Source organism: Candoia aspera, chromosome 4 (genome assembly GCF_035149785.1).
Source record: "Candoia aspera isolate rCanAsp1 chromosome 4, rCanAsp1.hap2, whole genome shotgun sequence".
In the NCBI taxonomy this organism is placed as follows: Eukaryota; Metazoa; Chordata; class Lepidosauria; order Squamata; family Boidae; genus Candoia; species Candoia aspera.
Genome location: NC_086156.1, coordinates 55822685 through 55841917, shown reverse-complemented (window position 1 = coordinate 55841917; position 19233 = coordinate 55822685). Strand labels below are relative to the sequence as shown.

General features: G+C 41.4%; 1 protein-coding gene across 1 annotated transcript in view; it reads left to right on the top strand.

Annotated features, from left to right (window-relative positions):
* Nucleotides 1-19233, top strand: part of LANCL2 (LanC like glutathione S-transferase 2) — a 28015-nt gene extending 8782 nt beyond the window's left edge. Inside the window, exons 2-9 of the mRNA XM_063304184.1 lie at nucleotides 4589-4706; nucleotides 8297-8504; nucleotides 9892-10039; nucleotides 11652-11798; nucleotides 13116-13298; nucleotides 14191-14367; nucleotides 15657-15729; nucleotides 17456-19233. Coding sequence (XP_063160254.1) covers nucleotides 4589-4706; nucleotides 8297-8504; nucleotides 9892-10039; nucleotides 11652-11798; nucleotides 13116-13298; nucleotides 14191-14367; nucleotides 15657-15729; nucleotides 17456-17571 — 1170 coding nt within the window. The 3' untranslated portion in view covers nucleotides 17572-19233. The remainder of the gene's footprint in view (nucleotides 1-4588; nucleotides 4707-8296; nucleotides 8505-9891; nucleotides 10040-11651; nucleotides 11799-13115; nucleotides 13299-14190; nucleotides 14368-15656; nucleotides 15730-17455) is intronic.

Below are 19233 nucleotides of genomic sequence, written 5' to 3'. Positions count from 1 at the left end.
AAATCGATCAATCAAGGTGGCCTCAGACCATTCAGGAACCTTACCCGCCAAAACTTTAAACTCAAGGGCATAATCAGCTACAGTCTGTTGCCCTTGCACCAGTTGTTTTAATGCGTCCTTAGCCCTTTCTTTGGCTAAGGGATCCTCAAAGTAGCACTTAAGCGCAGCTAAAAAGGTATCAAAAGTGGCTAGAGCCGGCGCCCCGATCTCCGAGAGCTGAACATACCAGTCAGCAGCCCTGCCCTTCAGTTTCGTGGCCACAGCAGCTATCTTCTCTTCTTCTGAAGGAAAGAGGTGCCCATGGCGTCTCATGAAACTGGCGGCATTGGTGAGGAAGAAGGACAGGTTAGCAGGGTCGCCATCAAACTTCACCGGGAAGTCCCGGGGAGGACCCCCAGCCTGAGGAACTCCAAGAGATGGCCGACTAGGAGCCACCCCTATAGGAGTGGACCCCCAGGGACCCGATGGAAAGTCCCGTGGAGGGGTTCGACCATCAGCCCCCTGTGACGGGGAAGGTGGGAGGCTGGGTTACCTAATTGCCGCGGGACCATGGACGATTTTCACGAGGTCCCCAAAGGCAGCAGACATGGAACGGAGAACGTGTTCCATAGAGTCGAACTTGGATTCCAGGACCCTGATCCTGTCTGGTGTAGCGGAATCCTCCAGCGCCGCCCCCTCCGGCTACGGGCTTCTCAACACCCCGGGGTGTGCTTCCGACGCGGTGTCTGGCCAGCGGAGCTTCCATGTGGTACAGGACGTGCCGGCCCGGGGATCTACCAAGGTATCCCACAGGAATTGCTCCTGACCTGTCACATCGTCGTCCGGGGGAGGGGGAATCTGCTTCTTAGATCCTGCGGTCGAAGAAGAATCGCCCGACGGAGGTGTAGTTTGGGCAGGGACAGGGCTTGGGTCCCGGCTTGGGAACGTTGATTCTGGCAGCTGTTCCGTCTCCTCCTCAAACTCCACAGGATCCTTTCCACCTTCAGCCATCGCTAAATCCCCTTTCGCAAAAAAAATTTTTCCGGTAAAGAGTAGTGAGGTCGGTTGATACAATGATTCTCAGCTTTATGTGATGATTGCCTTAATCCAAATAAAACTCTCAGACTCAGAATCTCAATTCAGGTTCTTGGTTTATTTAGAAAAGAGTGCAAACAGGTAAAAAGCTGAGAATGAGAAAAGCGTGCCTAAACTCAAACTAAATAGCGTCTTTGCAAACATCACCCCACCCCCTCCCTCACAGACAACCCACCCCACATCCCCAGGTGCTCCTAACGAGCTCTGCTGATCAACGGGCAAAAAGACCTTGACATTTAAGAGATAGCCGAAACACATTCCTCCCTGGCACAATCCAGCACGTCTCCCGTACAAGGTTCCCAGCAGCACCCTCCCAGCCAGTACACGTATCAGCACCATGGCAAGCGAACTGTTACGATGTAACAACACCGGAACGGTGAACATGACATTACACTACCTGGACGGGGCAGAAAAAGTAAGCTGTCACTGGTTGCAACCAGATTTCTGAGAAGGCAGGTGGAGAGAAACCCTCGAGTGACTGCAAAAGACCTGCAGCAAGACTTGGTAGCAACAGGCACTGAGGTTTAAATGAGTGCAGTAAGGTGCACACTAAACACAGAAGGTTTCCATGCCAGAACTCCAAGACATACACCACTACTGACCCAAAAGCACAAGAAAAGTCAGCTCCGATATGCTCAGAATCATATAAATAAACCACAGAAGTTTTGGGATTCTTTCCTATGGAGCGATGAAACAAAACTGGAACTTTTCGGCCCGATGGATCAGCAGTATGTCTGGAGGAAGAAGAACGAAGCATACGCTGAAAAGAATACTCTGCCTATACTTAAGCATGGTGGTGGCTTGGTGATGCTCTGGGGCTGTTTTGCATCCTCTGGCACTGGAAACCTGCAGCGTGTGGACGGTAAGATGGATTCATTGAAGTATCAGGAAATCCTAGGAGAAAATGTCATGCCTTCTGTAAGGAAGCTGAAGCTTGGGTGTCATTGGACCTTCCAACAGGACAATGATCCCAAGCATAACTCAAATTCCACTAAGACTTCGATGCAGAAGTCCTGGAAGATTCTACAGTGACCATCACAGTCACCTGGCTTGAACCCCATAGAAAATCTCTGGTGGGATTTGAAGAAGGCAGTTGCAGCATGCAAACCCAAGAATATTACTGAACTGGAAGCCATTGCACATGAGGAATGGACTAAGATTCCTCAGGAATGCTGCCAGAAGCTGGTGTCTGGCTACACATCTCATTTGCAGCAGGTCATAACAGCAAAAGGGTGCTCTACTAAGTATTGAAGATGCTTGCCATGAAGGGGTTGAATCATTTTGAGACTGGAGAAGTCATTATAAGTTGCATTTTCAGTTGAATTTGGGGACATCACTTGAAGCATTCGTTGTGTTGAGCTATTTCAATTGCTTTTGTTTGATTTGTTCATTGCAAACAGCTGAAAGTCTGTACATTTTTACAATCAACCTGATTTGCAATGGGGGTTGAATAATTTCGATTACAACTGTATATGTGCCCTGATATTTTTGTGGGTTGAACTGCACACTCCATATAATGAAGATTTAGTTTAGACTCTAACTGGTTCCTTAGGAGTGAGGTGAAGACTAATGATAGTTAATGGCAAATATTACTTAGCTGGAGGGAATTGTTAATTGGGACAACTTCAGATAATTTAGGGATGTTTAGTTATTTAGCATACACTTGAGATTCTCACACTTTTTGTTTGTACTGAAGACACATTTTGGTAAATCACATGGTATGGTGCCAAAAGAGCATTTTATAAGCTATCAGAAACCCTTATTGTAATTGGTATAGGCAATGGGGCAAAAATTGGCCTTTTTTGCCTGAGCTAAATACACTCATTTAGCTAAATACACTAAATACATTTAAACATATATCTGTATTTAAACACATCTACAGAGTTCCAAAATATGCCAGGGTATCAGACATCAAACAATGTATCCCATACCCCAGCTCAGTTTATTCACACTGATGGTGTGAAAAGGCACTGAGAAATCCATGAGAATCCACAGGATCACACACTATTGAATTAAGGGAATTCACCCTACAGGATAACTAAAAGCAGGAGTTTAAATAGGTTTAAAAATCAATCAGTTTCTTTAAAGGTAACTGAATTTGCTAAGCCACTGCTTAGAAAGGAAATGTTAGCCAGTGGCTCATAATTGTATCAGCAAAATGTAGACTAGTTTCTTCAGAAGATGCCAGACTTCTTCTAAAGACATCATCCCTTCTTAGAAATCTTATGGATACAGATGGATATTTTCTCTGTGTTAGATTAATAAACCACCCCCTCAGAAAAGCATTCAGCAGATTGGCTGGCTTCAACCCATTATTTTCTGCATATTTTCAGGCTCCAGTAACTGAAATTCATCTGAGAAAATTGGACTCAATGGTTCTCTGGACTCCTCTATTAACAACACCACATTGACTGTGGAGCCCAAGTCATGGTCGATATTTTATAAGGCTGAGCTATCTAAATCTTAATATAATGTCTGTGTGGCTTCCTGTCTTGCTGTGCCCTACTATCAGGTTGCATCAATTCCTGGTGACATACAGTAGCTTCATTGAGTTACGGTGGAAGGCATATTTCTTTAAACTAGCAACAGGTATTGTTGCCAACTAAGGAAGAGCAGCCGCCATCATTCAGGATAGTTGGCCACAAAAGGGTATAGTCATGTGTACTTGATAGTAGTTGCTTCTCATCTTCCTCCTCCTCATCTAGCTATGAACAAATGGTCCAGATAAAGTCCATTCTTAAGGCTAAATTACAAATCCTTGTGGTTTCAAAGAAAAGTTGAAAAACAAAGGAAATTGGAATGAAACCCTACTGAAGCTTACGATTTATAGCAAGGAACTGTTTAATAGGTGTCATTTATTTTTCTATTTGCTGTCATTAACCATTCCTGATAGATTAAAAAAAAAAGAGGATGGTTGAAGCAGAAGCAGAGAAATTGCTGAATTGGCCAGAGTAATTAAAGTCATTGTGAAACACTAAGTCTGAAAGTTGCTGGGTCTCTTATATGCCTTTTAATACTAAACAAACTTACTGGCTGAGCTCATACATAATGCTAAACCTTAATGTGGTTTGTTTGATTTGGCTTTGTTGTGTGAACTAGGCAGATGCAAAACAGTTCAGGATCAAAATGGTAAGACACTAAATACAATGTTCCAAATGTAAAATTGTTTTTTGGCCATTCCAGAATGTAGTGTTCTTGAAGGGGACTGTTGTGACTCCTCTTTTGTAGTCAAAATCCTGTATTTCAAAATGGAACATTTCCTGTAAAGGTCTGAACAATATCGGATAGAATGACCCATTCCATCCCAGGCCTGAACTTTTGAGGGTCAAAATGTTTCAGCCCTAAAACATTTTGCAAACCTCTAGTGTGAACCTCCCCATTACCTGTGTAAATCATTATTTATTGCTTAGGGTCTTGTGTGTTTTATTCAAGAAGTCTTAGTTTGTTATCTGAATCAGACCTTTCTATGTGCACTTAATACAGTTTAAACATTTCTGGCCTTTTGTTTTTGCAGATCAGTCCATATTTTAATAAGAAAATTACAACTAAAATTAAAGACTTACTGCAGCAAATGGAAGAAGGATTAAAGACAGCAGATCCTCATGACTGCTCTGCATATACTGGCTGGACAGGTGAGATACCTGAAAAACTTCACTATGTATCAAGTGCTAGATTCTACATTTAATTGCTGATAATGTTTTCTCTCACCTTCCATAATGACATCTGCAGCATATTTGATAATGTTGTGAAGAAGGCTACCTTCCCCATCTTCTCTTTAGTTCACTCAAGAAGGCCAAATGTTTAGACTTTTTTTTAATGACTGATCACATAGAGGGAGGAATTCTTCCTTCATTTGATAAGAGTCTTCCAGCTGCAAGGGTAGGCTTGAAATACATTGAGTCTTGGAAGCACAATTTTCCCTGGGTCTGTGGGAATGCTGTTGTGAAAGGAGTCCAGGCCACACTGAAAGATTTAAAGAATGACCAGAGGATGAACATTTAAATAAATCTTATTTTTTTAATCTGTAATCAATTATGTAACTGTCCCATTTTAGCACACATATAATGATCCCAATCTCCTTACACCTTGATGGATTCCCTAGCTTAAAATAAATTCAGAAGTATGTGAGCAGAACTAAACCAAACTAAACGAAAACAAGAACCTAGAAATTCATTCTCTGAGATGCAGAGACAGCAAGACAAAGTTGCTGAGTTTGCTTTGGAGGCGAGGGGAGGGGGATTTGGGAGTTAGGGAGATGTACCTAATCACTTCATAGGTGTGTAACGCCTAATGAATTGCACAATGTATGCATGTGCAATGAAATGTATTACCCTGGTTCTCTCCAAGGTTTGAATGTCCTGCATAGCTCATTGCTCATCCCCAGGACTGGCCAACCAGAATATAAGGTAGCAAAATAAATACAGAAGAATCGATGCTGGGAATGGAATTTATTTAATTTATTTTATATTGGCACAGAATGAGTATTGCCTGCAGGACAAAGTATACAGAGACCTACAGGATGGCATACATAGTTGTATATACCTCTAACTTTGGGTCCTTTGTTCTGTACTCGAAACCTATTACAATCAAAGCTTACACAAATCATCCAAAATTTAGTGTTTATTTTTATCATACTTTTTCAATCCCACGAGTCAGCTGAAAAGGCTCCCAGAATAACTTTACAACCTAAAAGACCCATCACAAAGAAAAGGAGGGGAAAGGGGAGATAAGAACAAACTTGGGCAGTAATTCTTGATTTGGATACATTGTAGTAATGCTCATCTGGGATGGAAACAGCTGAGGAATAGCCCAAAGAACTGGCTGCTCAGATCATTGTTGGAAGAGCTGTTTCTCCCTCCTGTCTTTGCTACAGCCTGATCCAGAGACTGCTTCCAAGGATTAGCTCAAGGAGGGAGAGACATGAAAAACTGGCATTTCAGCAGAGCACATGCTCTTCTCTGGTTTTGTCCCAAAGAAAAGTTAAATTTGAAAGCAGATTAGCCCACTCTCCCTTATGAAAAAAAGATCAGTATTTTTCTACTTGTTCCTTCTTCACGGCTCTGGAAGGATGCAAAGCGTTCTAGGCAGATGGCTCTGTAGGAGGAGAGGTGACAAAATTGTGGCATTTGTGATTTGTTTGCTTGAAAAAAAAATGGAAACAGCCTACTGATGAAATGTTGCTTTTCAAAAAATATTGCCGCCTCTCACTTGCTTTTTTTTAGAAATGGAATAGAACAAAATTCTGATGCTGGGATTAAGGTAATTCATTGCTAATTCATTCCTAAATCAAGTATGATGAAAGAATTCAACCTTTCGCTTATAGCAAGGCAGAAAGAGGAATAGTATCAGTCCCCTGGGAGAAGCCTTAGTGTTGGATAGGAACACTTAGATACAACACTCTGTGTTAAAATATGTCTGGAGCTTTGTGTGCCCTGCCCCTCCTTGAAGAAGCTCAAAGTGGCACTCATGTTGTTACTCACTGTACAGTTATAACAGTCTTGTGAGACAGGCTAGGAGAATTGATAGTTGATCCACATAACTGAATTGGGAACCCATGTTTTTGTGATAAATGGCCATCACTTGTTCTACTGCACATACAGCTTTCCTTCTCTAACCTGTTTAATCTAATCCTTATGAGCATTTTTGCATTTTTAATTATATTTCAATAAATAATGTGATTTAGCAAAATGCATTATTTCCCTGCACCACTTCTCTTCAGTGATCTAAAACAGAAAACAAGTATTATACACAACTCCATGTAGTTAGTACTAACATTTTTCATATAAATGTTAAGTTAGCTAAAGTATACCTGATTCATTTCTTGCATGTTGGGACTATAACTCCCTAATCCTAATACCTCTGAAGGACACCAGTTGAGGAAAGTTGATCTAGATTAATGGAACTGTCAATGCATTAAGATAGTTTCCTTTGAGTCAAATGACGCCTGATGATTTCATGGACATACCCAGGCAATTTTCTTGGCAGTAGTACGGAAGTGAATTGCCATAGCTTTCTGGGATGTTTTATAAATCCTTGATCTCGTTTACAGCCCTGGATTCCTTGGTAGTCTCCCTTCAAGTACTAATGAGGCCTAATCATTCTTATTTTCTGAACAACAGACAAGTTCTGCCATCTTTTGAAGCCAGTGCATTCTCCCACTTTGGGTTTGGTGGGCCTAGCAGACAAAATGAGCCAGGAAAGTAACAGGAAAATTGGAACTCGGTTGATACCCCTGAATATCTCAGCAGTTTGAGATTGCTGAGAGTTCAAGGCATGGCCTTGTAGTGATTTTCCTCTTCCTCCTCGGTACTATCAGAAGGTGATCTTGGGAGATATCTGTTTGACCTCCTTGGGAATTGTCCTGTGGAATACTGCAAGGTTGATCTTGTTCCCCATGTGATTTAGTTTCTGTGGAAAGCTGCTGAGAAGAACCATACATGGATAGGGAGCCAGTTGTGCTTCTTTCCTGAAAGTTCAAGATAGGTTGTTTCAAGAGCTTCTTCATGTTTTAGTCTGTAATAGACTGGATGCTGGAGAACAAACTGAAGCTGAATTCAGACAAGTCAGAGTTCTTGGTGATTGCAGGTGCTGAACTTTTGCCTATTCTGGATGAGACTGAACTCCCCCCTAAGAAGCATATTTTCATCCGGGAGTCCCCTCCGCACAAGAGGGATTTTGATTAGTTTTGGCTGATAAACCAATTGCATCCCTTCCTGGGAAAGATTGACATGATGTGGGTGACACATGCTATGTAACATCTATGGCTTTTTAAAATTGTACTTCTTTGTAGGGTAGAGCTTGAAGATAGTGGATTTTGCAGCTGGCCCAGAATGTGGCAGTATGAGTGGTGAATGACAGCTCTTGGAAATGCCACTGTATCTCAGCACTGAAACCGTTATATGGGATGTTTTGGAAGACTGATTCAAGTTATCCTCTTAGTCTTTTAGTGAAATCCAACTCCTACAGTTTCTTGCAAGAAGAGCAATGGAGAGTTATAGAGAGAAGGCAAAAAGAGGCCAAGGGGGAAAGAATAAAAAACTGTAAGGAATTGTATTTATGCCATGTGATCGTTTAGTGGTAGGCCTGCACTAAAATGTGTTAAACTACTGGATTTAGATGTATACATGAATGATACTTCCAGTGTATCAGATGTGGGGTCAGAAATATAGAGAAAACCACAGATTAAGCATGCTATCTTTTTGTGTGTGTGTGTCAATTTCAGGCATAGCCCTCTTGTATCTTCAGCTATATCGTGTGACAAAGGAGCCAGCCCACCTGCAGCGATCCCTGGATTACGTGAAGAGAATCCTGCGCAATCTGAATGGAAGAAGAGTCACGTTTCTCTGCGGTGACGCTGGGCCTTTGGCAGTAGGAGCGGTTGTGTACCACAAGCTGAAGAATGACAGTGAATCCAAGGAGTGTGTGACTAAGTGAGTGGCTGAGATTGCTGGGACAAACAGATTAGGTCGACTGTCCTTTGGATTGTTTCTGGCAGATGATTACTGGCAAGCAATCACAATTTGTGAAATGCTGATGATAAAGCACTTTGTGCTCATGTTTTCCTTTTTTTTTTTTCCCTGTGCCAAATAATGAACCTATTTTAATTATGTGCATACGTGTCTTAATTTTTTACTCTAAATTGTTTAAATATCCTTTGATACTCCCATTATGGAAAATAATATTATTGTGATCCTGAGGCTTTTGGAATGTTTTCCTGTCATTCAGCTGCTTTGAAACTGACAACAGTCATGTTTGGAGAGTCATAAAGACCAAATGTTTGATGTTTGCATTCTGTATGTTCTGTCTTGCCTCTATGTTGCATGGCTGAATGACTTGTGGAGATTCCAACCTTCTATTGAAGTTTTTATTTAGAATTTTAATCAATCCATGCTAATCCATGCTTGGTGGAAGATTAATCTCTGCCACTACTTTTCCAAAGAATGTACTGTATATCTGTTACATGGACCTTCTTCATCTCCTAAGAATAAAGTTGGGCAGTTTTGTGAAGCAGAAGCAAAGAGTGATAAAGGGTTAAAGATGGGATCCTAGAGATGCGTAATTGGAAATAAATGCTACTGGAATCAGTTGAGATGCTTTCCAAAACATCTGGCTGCCAGGGACATCCATGGGGGAGCTTCCAAAATGTCCAGAAGCTCCACCCTGTTTTTATATGCATTGGCCCTGCTGGTTGCCATCCATGAAGTTCTATGGGGACAGATTTGTAACTGAATTAGCTAGCCTTCCATCTCCCTACCCTCATCCCCCAGAACAGGCATTTTTCTAACACTGTCCTAGCCACTTCCAACTTGGTGTAACTTAGGTACTTTTGAAATGCAAGAGAATTTTCAGTGGGGGTGAATGGTGAAAGGTCCCCTGTGCAAGCACCGAGTCATGTCTGACCCTTTGTGGGGATGCCGCTTTCGTGACGTTTTCTTGGCAGACTATAGAGCGGGGTGGTTTGCCATTGCCTTCCCCAGTCGTCACCTTCCCCAGCAAGCTGGGTGCTCATTTTACCAACCTCGGAAGGATGGAGGGCTGAGTCAACCTGAGCTGGCTACCCGAGAGAGAATCCAGCTTCCGCTGGGATCGAACTTGGGTCCTGGGGAGAGTTTCGGTTGCAATACTGCCGCCTACCATTCTGCGCCACACGAGGCTATATTTCACCTTTTTCAGTGGGGGTAGTTTTTGCTTACTCGGGCAGTCAGGAGGATTGCTAGTTACAAGTCTTGACTAGACAATATCCCGTAGTCACATCTGAGATTTAATATAAGAATGAGAGCTCTGTTGCATGCTTTTCTCAATTCTGGTTTACCCCAGACTTTTGCAGCTCCAGAGGATGGTCCTTGCTTCAGATTCTGACCTTCCAGATGAGTTGCTTTATGGAAGATCTGGTTACCTGTATGCTTTGCTTTATCTGAATACTGAAATTGGTCCTGAGACAGTGCCACAGTCAGTAATCAAAGAGGTAAGGGAAATGCAATAAAACCTTGATTCTCTAGACCTCCATTCAGCAGTCTTTGAATGCAACTGACAAAATGGTATTTGGGATTTCAGTTCCCAAAGAATGGACAAAAAAGTCTGTTTTCCTAAAGCCTGGTGTCATTTGCATAATCATATAATTGACATTTGCATCAGTTTACATCAGTTACCTAATTGAATAATTCAATTCGAATGTAGCAGATACTCAAATTTAATGGATACCGCTTCCCCAACAAATGATCACTTAAAGCCAACACTGTATGCTTTTTCTTTCTTTCAGTGATACTCCAGAGAGTTCAGCTTAAACAGAGTTGGTTGCTTTGGAAAGGAAGAGATATCTGGATACTCACAGTGTTTTTTAATAATTCTTCCAATTCCTCTTTTTCTGTATATCCCACTCAGCAGCTTTCATTATGCTGAACTGTCTCTCACCCACCCAAGCCTTTCCTTCCCTTTCCCCAACCTTTTCATTTTAAAACCACACCCCAGAAGCAATGCCTGTTTGGCTCTGGTAGAGGGTGGGTTGCTTTCTAATTTGTTTTAGGGGGGCTGTTAAGTCAGAGGCTTAAAACACCTATTTCTCCCACAATCTTGGGACTTTTACTTTAAGGTATCCATTCTGCCTCCAAACCTTTGTAATCCCCAACTGGTCCAATGCAGCAACCTCATGATATCACTGTCCATGCCTGGTGCTCTCCCAAAGAAGGTAGAAGAGAGAGACAGAGAGCTGTACCTGGCTATGTGGCCTCCCCCTTGCTCTATCCTATTTTATAGCCCACTTTATCCTCTTCTTGTCATCCTTCCATTTTTGTGCCAATGGGAGCCTGTGTTTCTGTGCCAGTGTATTTTGGAAGATCATTACACAGTACCAGAGGAAATAACTTGGCTCATGGAAGGTCCAGGTTGGGCCCATGCCTTTCGAAACAGGGCTACAGAAATCCATAGATGCTCTCGGTTAGTGTCAACAGTAGTGAAGAAGATAGAGCAATAGTCTAACTCGGTATCAGCTTTTAAGGGCAGGAAGGGAGAATGCTTAGTTTTCAGAAAATTATAGAAAATAAACCAAAGGGTTCCCTGTATTAGGGATCTTCTTAGCAAAAGATGGGTAAGCCTTGTTGTTTTCCAGCATCTAGCCTTCTTGAAAACCTGTAATAAATAGTAATAACAAAATACAACCTTTGCAGAGGTTCGGAAATTTAGATTTTAGATTTTTTTATCCCGCCCTTATTATTTTTTTATAAATAACTCAAGGAGGCGAACATACCTAGTACTCCTCACCCCAGAAAAGAAGGAAATGACATCTCTGCACCTGCCTTCCAGCAAGCTCTAGCTATTGCAGCGTCCTCTCTAACTTGGTGATAAAAGTGTTTTTGTGGGTGATAAAGCATTGCATTATATAGAAACAATGGCATGATATCCTAGGAAATGTCAGGTGCTGCCTGAGAGTAGGGCTTGATCCCTTTGTATCCAAGGAACTTCTTGGAGAAGACTGGCAATAAAGGAGCATATTCACATTGTTCAGGCAAAAAATAATAATAATTGTATTAGAAGAATACTGTACTTCTAGATTCTTCTTCTTCTTCCTCTGTCTGCATTAGGTTGTAGAATCCATCATTGAATCAGGGAAAAACTTTTCCAGAGAAGAACGAAAGACTGAACGGTGCCCATTACTGTACCAGTGGCACCGGAAGCAGTATGTAGGGGCAGCCCATGGTGTGGCTGGGATCTACTACATGCTTATGCAGGTGAGGTTCCATGTGTTGGTTTTCTCGCCAGCTAATTCTCTAGAGGTTGTGCTTGGTCTGAAGCTGTCTTCTTTTGAGACTGTGCTAGAAGGAGTTGCCCAGCCCCATTTCTAGATAATGTTTTACTGAGAGAGCACAGAGCTTAATTCCACTGGGGCATCATGGTCTTTTGGGGGAGCCATTCTACCAGCCACTGGCAGTTTCTCAGCCCTGTGGTAAAGGCCATCTACACCTGCTCAGAACCACTCTTAATAGTGAGCAAGATGACCTTCACTTGGGTGGAGGATATGCTCAGGCGTGGTCCTGGAGTTTCTGCCTGGGTTCTAGGATGAACTCTGCCTCTCCAGTGCTCTGATCCTGCACTAAAGCCGCTTCTGCTGTTTCTGTTAGTAACCCACATTAGGAGGTAGGAAGACTCAGGATGGTATGGGCTATAGAAGGAGGAGGAAGAGTTGACTTGGCCCCATAACTGATAGGATATGAGAGGCAAACCCAGGATCTTGGTTTGTTGCTTCTAAATAAATCAGATTTATATTTCTGAATTGGTATAACGCACATCTTTACTGGCTTGCAATCCTGTTTTGTTTGTGTGCCACAAATCAAGAGCCTGGGTTTGGGCTTCAGGATGGTATCATATTATTTATTTGTTTTACCCATTTAATGAGTGAATGAAGAAGCTGCTCCTTTATTCCTTGAGTACCCTAAGAGTTGTGAATCTTCATAAGACTTGATACGTGCTTGATTTAGAGACAATGGACATGTGTTTCCACTCACAGAGGAATTGTCTTTCTGTTCCCCTCCATGCACAACTTGACTTTGTGGTGTGACCCTTGAATCCAGATTTCAAGGATTTATATGGCCATTTCTTGGCAAGCAAAGAAATACTAAGTTGCCTGTGGGATTTGTGCATAGTAGCTTTGCAGTCCTGGTTTAATGTGCAAAATGGCCTCCCAAGCATTTCACCATTGCAAGATGTGGAAATCCCAAATATGTGGGAAAGCTAACATCCTTCTTCATAGAAGAATATGAACAAGTCATCATTCCACTTGTCCCAGATACCTAAATGAATCATTACTGTGGGGCAAATCTTCTTGTCATACACAAAGCTATACACAGTGAGCAAAGTAAATTTAGGTTTGTTTTTATTTTAATTGTAAGGCAGTCAAGCAAAGATAATTTAAGGCATTGATTTTCCAGATCTTCAGCATGCATATGAGGTTCGTAACTTGTGTGATCACACCATTTTGCTTTTATGGCAATGTACTCTTACTGTGTGAGAAAAGAAAAAAAAAAACAAGATCTTATTTTCTTTTGCAGCCAGCAGTTAATATTGACCAGGAGACACTGATGGAACTTTTGAAGCCAAGCATTGACTATGTGCGTCATAAAAAATTCCGATCTGGGAATTACCCCTCATCTTTAAGCAATGAAACTGACAGGCTAGTGCACTGGTGTCATGGGGCACCTGGAGTCATCCATATGCTCATGCAAGCCTATAAGGTGCGTCTTTGTTGGACCCACACATGAGAGTAGAAAAAGACCTGCTTTGAAATGAAAAGTTGCCTTTTCAGACTTTTAATAGCATCTTATGTAGCATGTGCTGTCCATTCCTCCAGCACTTTGCAGTGTTGCTTTCTAAAATGTAAGAAGATTTTTACTCCCGTGGGATAATCAGAATCCAAAGAGCTAGCAACTAATTCTCTAAGTCTTGCTGTAAACCAACAAAAAACGAGTTTAGTGGCAATGCTTCCTTCCCCATACTTTGGGACAAACTGTTTTTTAAATGATGTTTTACCCCAAGCTGCATTCTGACTGTTTCTTTATTAATTCCATAGCTTGCAAGTCTTTTCTGAATGTCATAAATTGAAGTTATATCCTTGCTTTGAGAAGCTTTCAGTTTGGATTTAGACAGTGGGGTGAGAAGGAAGACAACAGAGAAATTACATTTGGTCTGGGAAGCCCTTAGTGGGAAACTCGCCTCATCTAGTTACTCATCTGGTTTTTAGAAGATTCAGTTTCTCGGCCTGAGTACCTACATGTGCCCAGATAACTGTGGGAGTTGCTGAATGGGGCTCTTGTAAGCAGTTTGAAACACCTGGATGCCAGTTCATCGGACTGGTAGAATGTGGGTGAGCATCCTAGCAGAGTTGTGTTAGCTCTAAATGTAGACACACGTTCCATAGGGGATCCTCTTTTCTAGATAAAAGAATGTCACAATTAGTCCCATTGCCCAATTCCATGGCAAAGCATGTTGTGGTCCCTCTGCAGAGAGAGTGCAAATAGATTCTGGAGATTTCTGGTTTAAATCCATATAGTCACAAAACCCTTTCCTACCTTGTGCTGAGGTTTGGCCAAGATGGGCATCTGATTCTGTGCTTCTTGATATCCACAGGTTTTCAAGGAAGATAAATATTTGAAGGATGCTATGGAATGTAGTGATGTCATTTGGCAAAGAGGGTTGTTGAGGAAAGGGTATGGAATCTGTCATGGGACTGCTGGAAATGGCTACTCTTTCTTATCCCTCTATCATCTAACTCAGGATAAAAAGTATCTTTACCGAGCTTGCAAGGTACTTTTTTCTCTTTTTTTAGAGAAACACTAAATCCCTATTCTTCTTATTGATGCATCACTGAAAGATTTCTTCTTCCCTGGTCAAATCGAACAGGAAGAAAAAGCTTCTCCTATATTCCCATAGTAGGAAAAAAAGATCACTCCATAAAAGTACCACTTGGTTTTCTAACAGAAAGGGGCTTAATAAATCAACATTACATTGAACGGAATAATCATAATTTTCTTTTAGGTCTTCAAATTGTATTAAATGAAGAATGAATTCAACTGCCCTCTGCTAGAATGATTTGCTACCCAAAAGGAAAAAACAGAATAGGAAGGGAAGCAGATGTATGCCCAGGATCTATATTTAAGACCATTACAGAAACTAACAGAAAAAACTTGTACGCAGAGTTGCAGTGTGGACTGCTTGGGAATCAGAGTTAGGTATCCAGCCAGCCAGCCATGTTCCCTTCCAAAGTGTTCCATTTCATTTCCCAAATGCACTCCTGGTTTTTCCCATTCTCCCCCCCTGCCCCTCCCCGCAAGGATTCAGTCTGTATTTTGTGACTGCTGGCTAGATCACTGAACTGCTTGTGGTCATCCCACCCCAGCTGCCTTTTCTCTTGAAAGTGTTTAACCTTCTGAAAATCCTGGGATTCTCCAAACCTGCTGCTACCTGCTTGCTATGCATGGATTTTTGTCATATAAATATCTTGAAAAAAGGATATTACTTGTACGTGGGCAAGCACAGGAATCCTTATTTGCAAACCTAGAGATGCTGCTAGTTTGGTTGGGTTGGCTTGTTTAAATGCAAGAGTCTGCCACAGAATCCAGGGCCCTGGTTAGCAATTGGTAATTAGTAATAGAGGCTGTGGAGGACCACAACTGGTTTTCCTTCCTGATTAAAAAAAAGTTTGAATAAGGATAACTAAATATTTTAGGTCTTTACCTTACTTATTCACTCATTATAGTGGAAGTACGTGGAATTAAGCAGCAAGAGTGCATGATGATGATGATGATGCAATTTATTTGTAATATCAGTTTGAGTTTAGCTAAATGATGGTCCAAACTAGGAGTGGCCCTTGTTTTCTGACAGCTCAGCTGTTGAATTTCTGAATTATGACCTAGGGACCACTGATTGCTCACTAGAGCTCCTCATATAAACCGCTGATTGTTTTCTCCTTGGAGTTGATACTAACAGAGAGTAACATCACTATGTAAACTGATTGGGGCAGAGTTACCTAGTTGTTCATGTATATTGTTTGCCAAGATACTTACTAATTCTATTTATTTGCCACATTTCCTCAGTTTGCCGAGTGGTGTCTAGACTATGGTGCACATGGATGCCGTATTCCTGACCGCCCCTACTCATTGTTTGAAGGTAAGAGCTTGTTTTCTTGAATTCTGTATTCAGTAAGCATACATTTGCATCGCAGGACTGCAAAGCTACCGGCTTAGATATATGTGAATTTCTGGTAAACTGAGTTGGGCTGCAACCAAAATACTTTCATCTGTTGAGCTCTGAATAATTTTACAAAATTAATGTTGTGCCTGTTCTGACCTCAACAGAAAAGTTATGACGCTAATCCTACTTTTCAAATTCAAACCACTTTATACAACTCTGTTTTAAGGCCCTCCTTGTTTATCTTCCAGCCTTTTTCCCATTCTTAAGAGTTTTCAGTAGTTAAGGCAGGATGGATATATTGGTAGAATCTATGTGAATGACCTTTGTATGTTCCCTATGGCTTTTCTTTTCTGTGAGATTTATCTAAGAGCCTTAGAGAATTGGTTTGATATTACAAAATGCATATGAAGACTTAGATATAGGATATTAGAATGCTTAAATAGAGAGTTGCATCCCAGATGTGTTTGGCATATAACTTCCAGAATTCCCAACCAGCTTCATGCCATGCTAGCTGGAAATTTGCCAAGCTTTAATCTGAAAGCAGGCAGCAGGTTGAAAAATGTCTTTGGATTTGGGGGCAATTTTTCGAACTTCATAGATCCCAATGAGTAGAAAATCATTGAAAAGGGTGGTTGTGTATTTCTCCATCACACAGCAACTCTCACCGATGTTAACAAGGCTTAAGTGAATCATGTTGTTTTCAAAGACTCCATCTTGTCCAGATTTACTCAGAAGTAAATTAAAATTCAGAGAGGCCACTAGCACAAATCTCTGCCTTCTCAGAAATAAGTCCCAGTGAGTTCAGTGGCACTTTCTCCCAAGGACATTTGTGCAGGTATGGCCTCTAACCCCAGATAAATCTATGCTGTCATAAAAAAATTTCTTTTGGAGTATATTCTTTAGATGCAGACTATCCTGTAGCCTATTTTTTCCATAGAAAACATATTCCCAGGATGAATTACAGCCACTCCAAGGTCTATATGGAGTGTCCATTGGGCTGACCTATCCTACCTACCACTCAGGATAAACCAAAACCGTTATAGAATAGTGACTTCATCTGTCAACGCTCCCAGATATTCAGAAGGATACTATCGTGAATGGTACTGAATTCTGTTGAGAGGAGGACTAGAAGGGAACACTTGAGGGAACACTCTCCCTCCATCATCCAGGTCCTGGCATAATCATACACCAGAGCAACCAATGCTGTTCCCACCCCAGGTCTGGCACTGAATCCTGGCTGTAAGGGGGTCAGGATGCAGGAAGACAATCCACTTCCATTAGAGCACTCTAATTTATTAACTTAATTTATTTCAGGAAGGGCTCTTGCAGGGATTCCCATGCAATTCTTAATCAGCATAAGACCACAGTGGACAAGTTGTGAGTTGATTTTTTTGCACCACCAAATTTGAGCAGTGAAACTTCTTTTTTTAGTTCAAAGATACTAGTAGACATTATGCTTCCATGGGAGAGAAATTGATACCACCTGCAGCCTTTGGTCCTTTTTCCAAATGGTTACTTCTTAATAAAAGGAGATTGTTGGTCCTAGGCCGGTTTGCATTATAGGTGTACCATCTTACTGAGAAAGATTTGACTTAAAGGTAGTCCAGTCCCTCCTCAGAACATCTCTCCGCATGCCCCTGCTTAAGGTTATGAATGAAGATGCCATGTTTCCTTTTGCTTTTGTCCACTTTTGAACTTTCAGGCATGGCAGGAGCTATCCACTTCCTCTCTGACATCTTGGTTCCTGAAAAGTCCCGCTTCCCAGCATTTGAACTTAGTCCTCAAAGGAAAGAAAACAAAGAGGAGAGCAGCAGCTAAATGGTAGTTGAAGCTGGTGCCAGAAGCCGCAAGACTGCTGAGTGCCTAAAGCATATTGGACCAACGTTGGAGTCCCAGCAGCGAGATGCAGGAAAACTTTCTTGGCTGTCCTTTAAAGGACTGTGTTTGTCATTAGCGCATGAATGAGAGAATTCCATACCTTGATGTTTCCTTATAAGAGATACCTTTAACAGTGGCAAAGAGCAAATTTCAGTTCGTTGGGATGTTCCTTGTTTGGCTTTCACAGTTGTCTCTTCAGGACTTTCAAGTGTTTGCATGTTTCTTGGTGTTGTCTGTAAGTGTGATTTTTCCCCCCTTGTTTGTTGCAAAGCTGAAAAATATTCTGTAACATCCAGTCCTGTTGTTTTTCCTGTGCATGACTGTACTAACAACACAGTTCTCTTTCTGCAGCTGGAAAGGACATGATCACAATAGGACCGCTCTGTTGGACACAATAAATGAGAGAAGCAGGAAGGGCCAGATACTCAAGTCAAAGAATCCTTTCTCCAGTAGACAAGTGCAGAGTTGTAGAGCATTTTGTCTGCTCCCAAGAACACGAACCCATCACAGTTCAGCAGTTTTAAAGCCCTATGTGCTTAAATTGCTCTGACTGCAGTCAGTAGAACCTAGAAATACTCAACTTCTAGATGGATTTTGCCCACATTTGTTCCTCCCATAGGGAATATTTTTTAAAGATTTTATTTCATCCGAAGTGCAACAGTAATATCCCATGATCACTGAAATACGTGGATCCAGATTATGGAGGTTGCTTAAGTCCACTTCAAATTAAATAGGGTAACATAATCCCCCCCCTTTTTTTCTTTCTTTATTAAACTTGTACCGCTGCCCAACTCCCAGCAATTCTGGGTGATGTACAAATTTTTCTTCAAACGCTTTTCAGTTCACACTTTTCTGATTCTTGAAAAACAGACTCCTTTTATTGCAGAGCGGGATAACATATATGCTGGGTTGCTTCTTTGTGCAGCTAGACCATGATCATCAACCCCAGTTTATGAAGAAAAACTACCCCTTTGGTGGTATTACACATGCAGTATTTGATGATTGTGATTGGCAGACAGTAGAAATCACAAAGAGCCACAGAAAACAAAATGGCTTATTGTGATTTGGTTTCTTGGTGGCACCTGTGTAATCTGTTCTGATTAAGAAGGCAACGATGGCTCCCCCGTGGGCTTTGGTTGCCCAATTTTTGCCATTTCATCCTTTGAAACTTCGTATTTTCTTTGCATTCTTCCATTCAAGAGCTACATATTGAGTAGGTCATTCACACTGAACTTTCTCAATAAATAGATGTTTACTCTTCGTATTTACAGTTTCACATCTTCTAAAAGAATCTGAATAAAACAAGTTTTGTGTACCATTTGGGGGGAAAGGGTTAGTGTTAAAACTAACCCAAAACTTTCCAGTCACTGAAAGATAAACCCCACTCTTAGAATGGATATTTAAAAGTTGTACCAGATTGTTCTGATTTTGTGATGGCGACTATTGTTTCTAGTCTAACATGGAAGGGCAGTTTCACAGTCAGTGGAACCTTTTCTAAGGAGGGATGGTGGGTTTGGGAAGGGAAAACTGGTTGCCATAATGTTTTGCTGTTCAAATGGTTTTTCAAAAAATATAAATAAATACATTTAGCAAAATATAGAA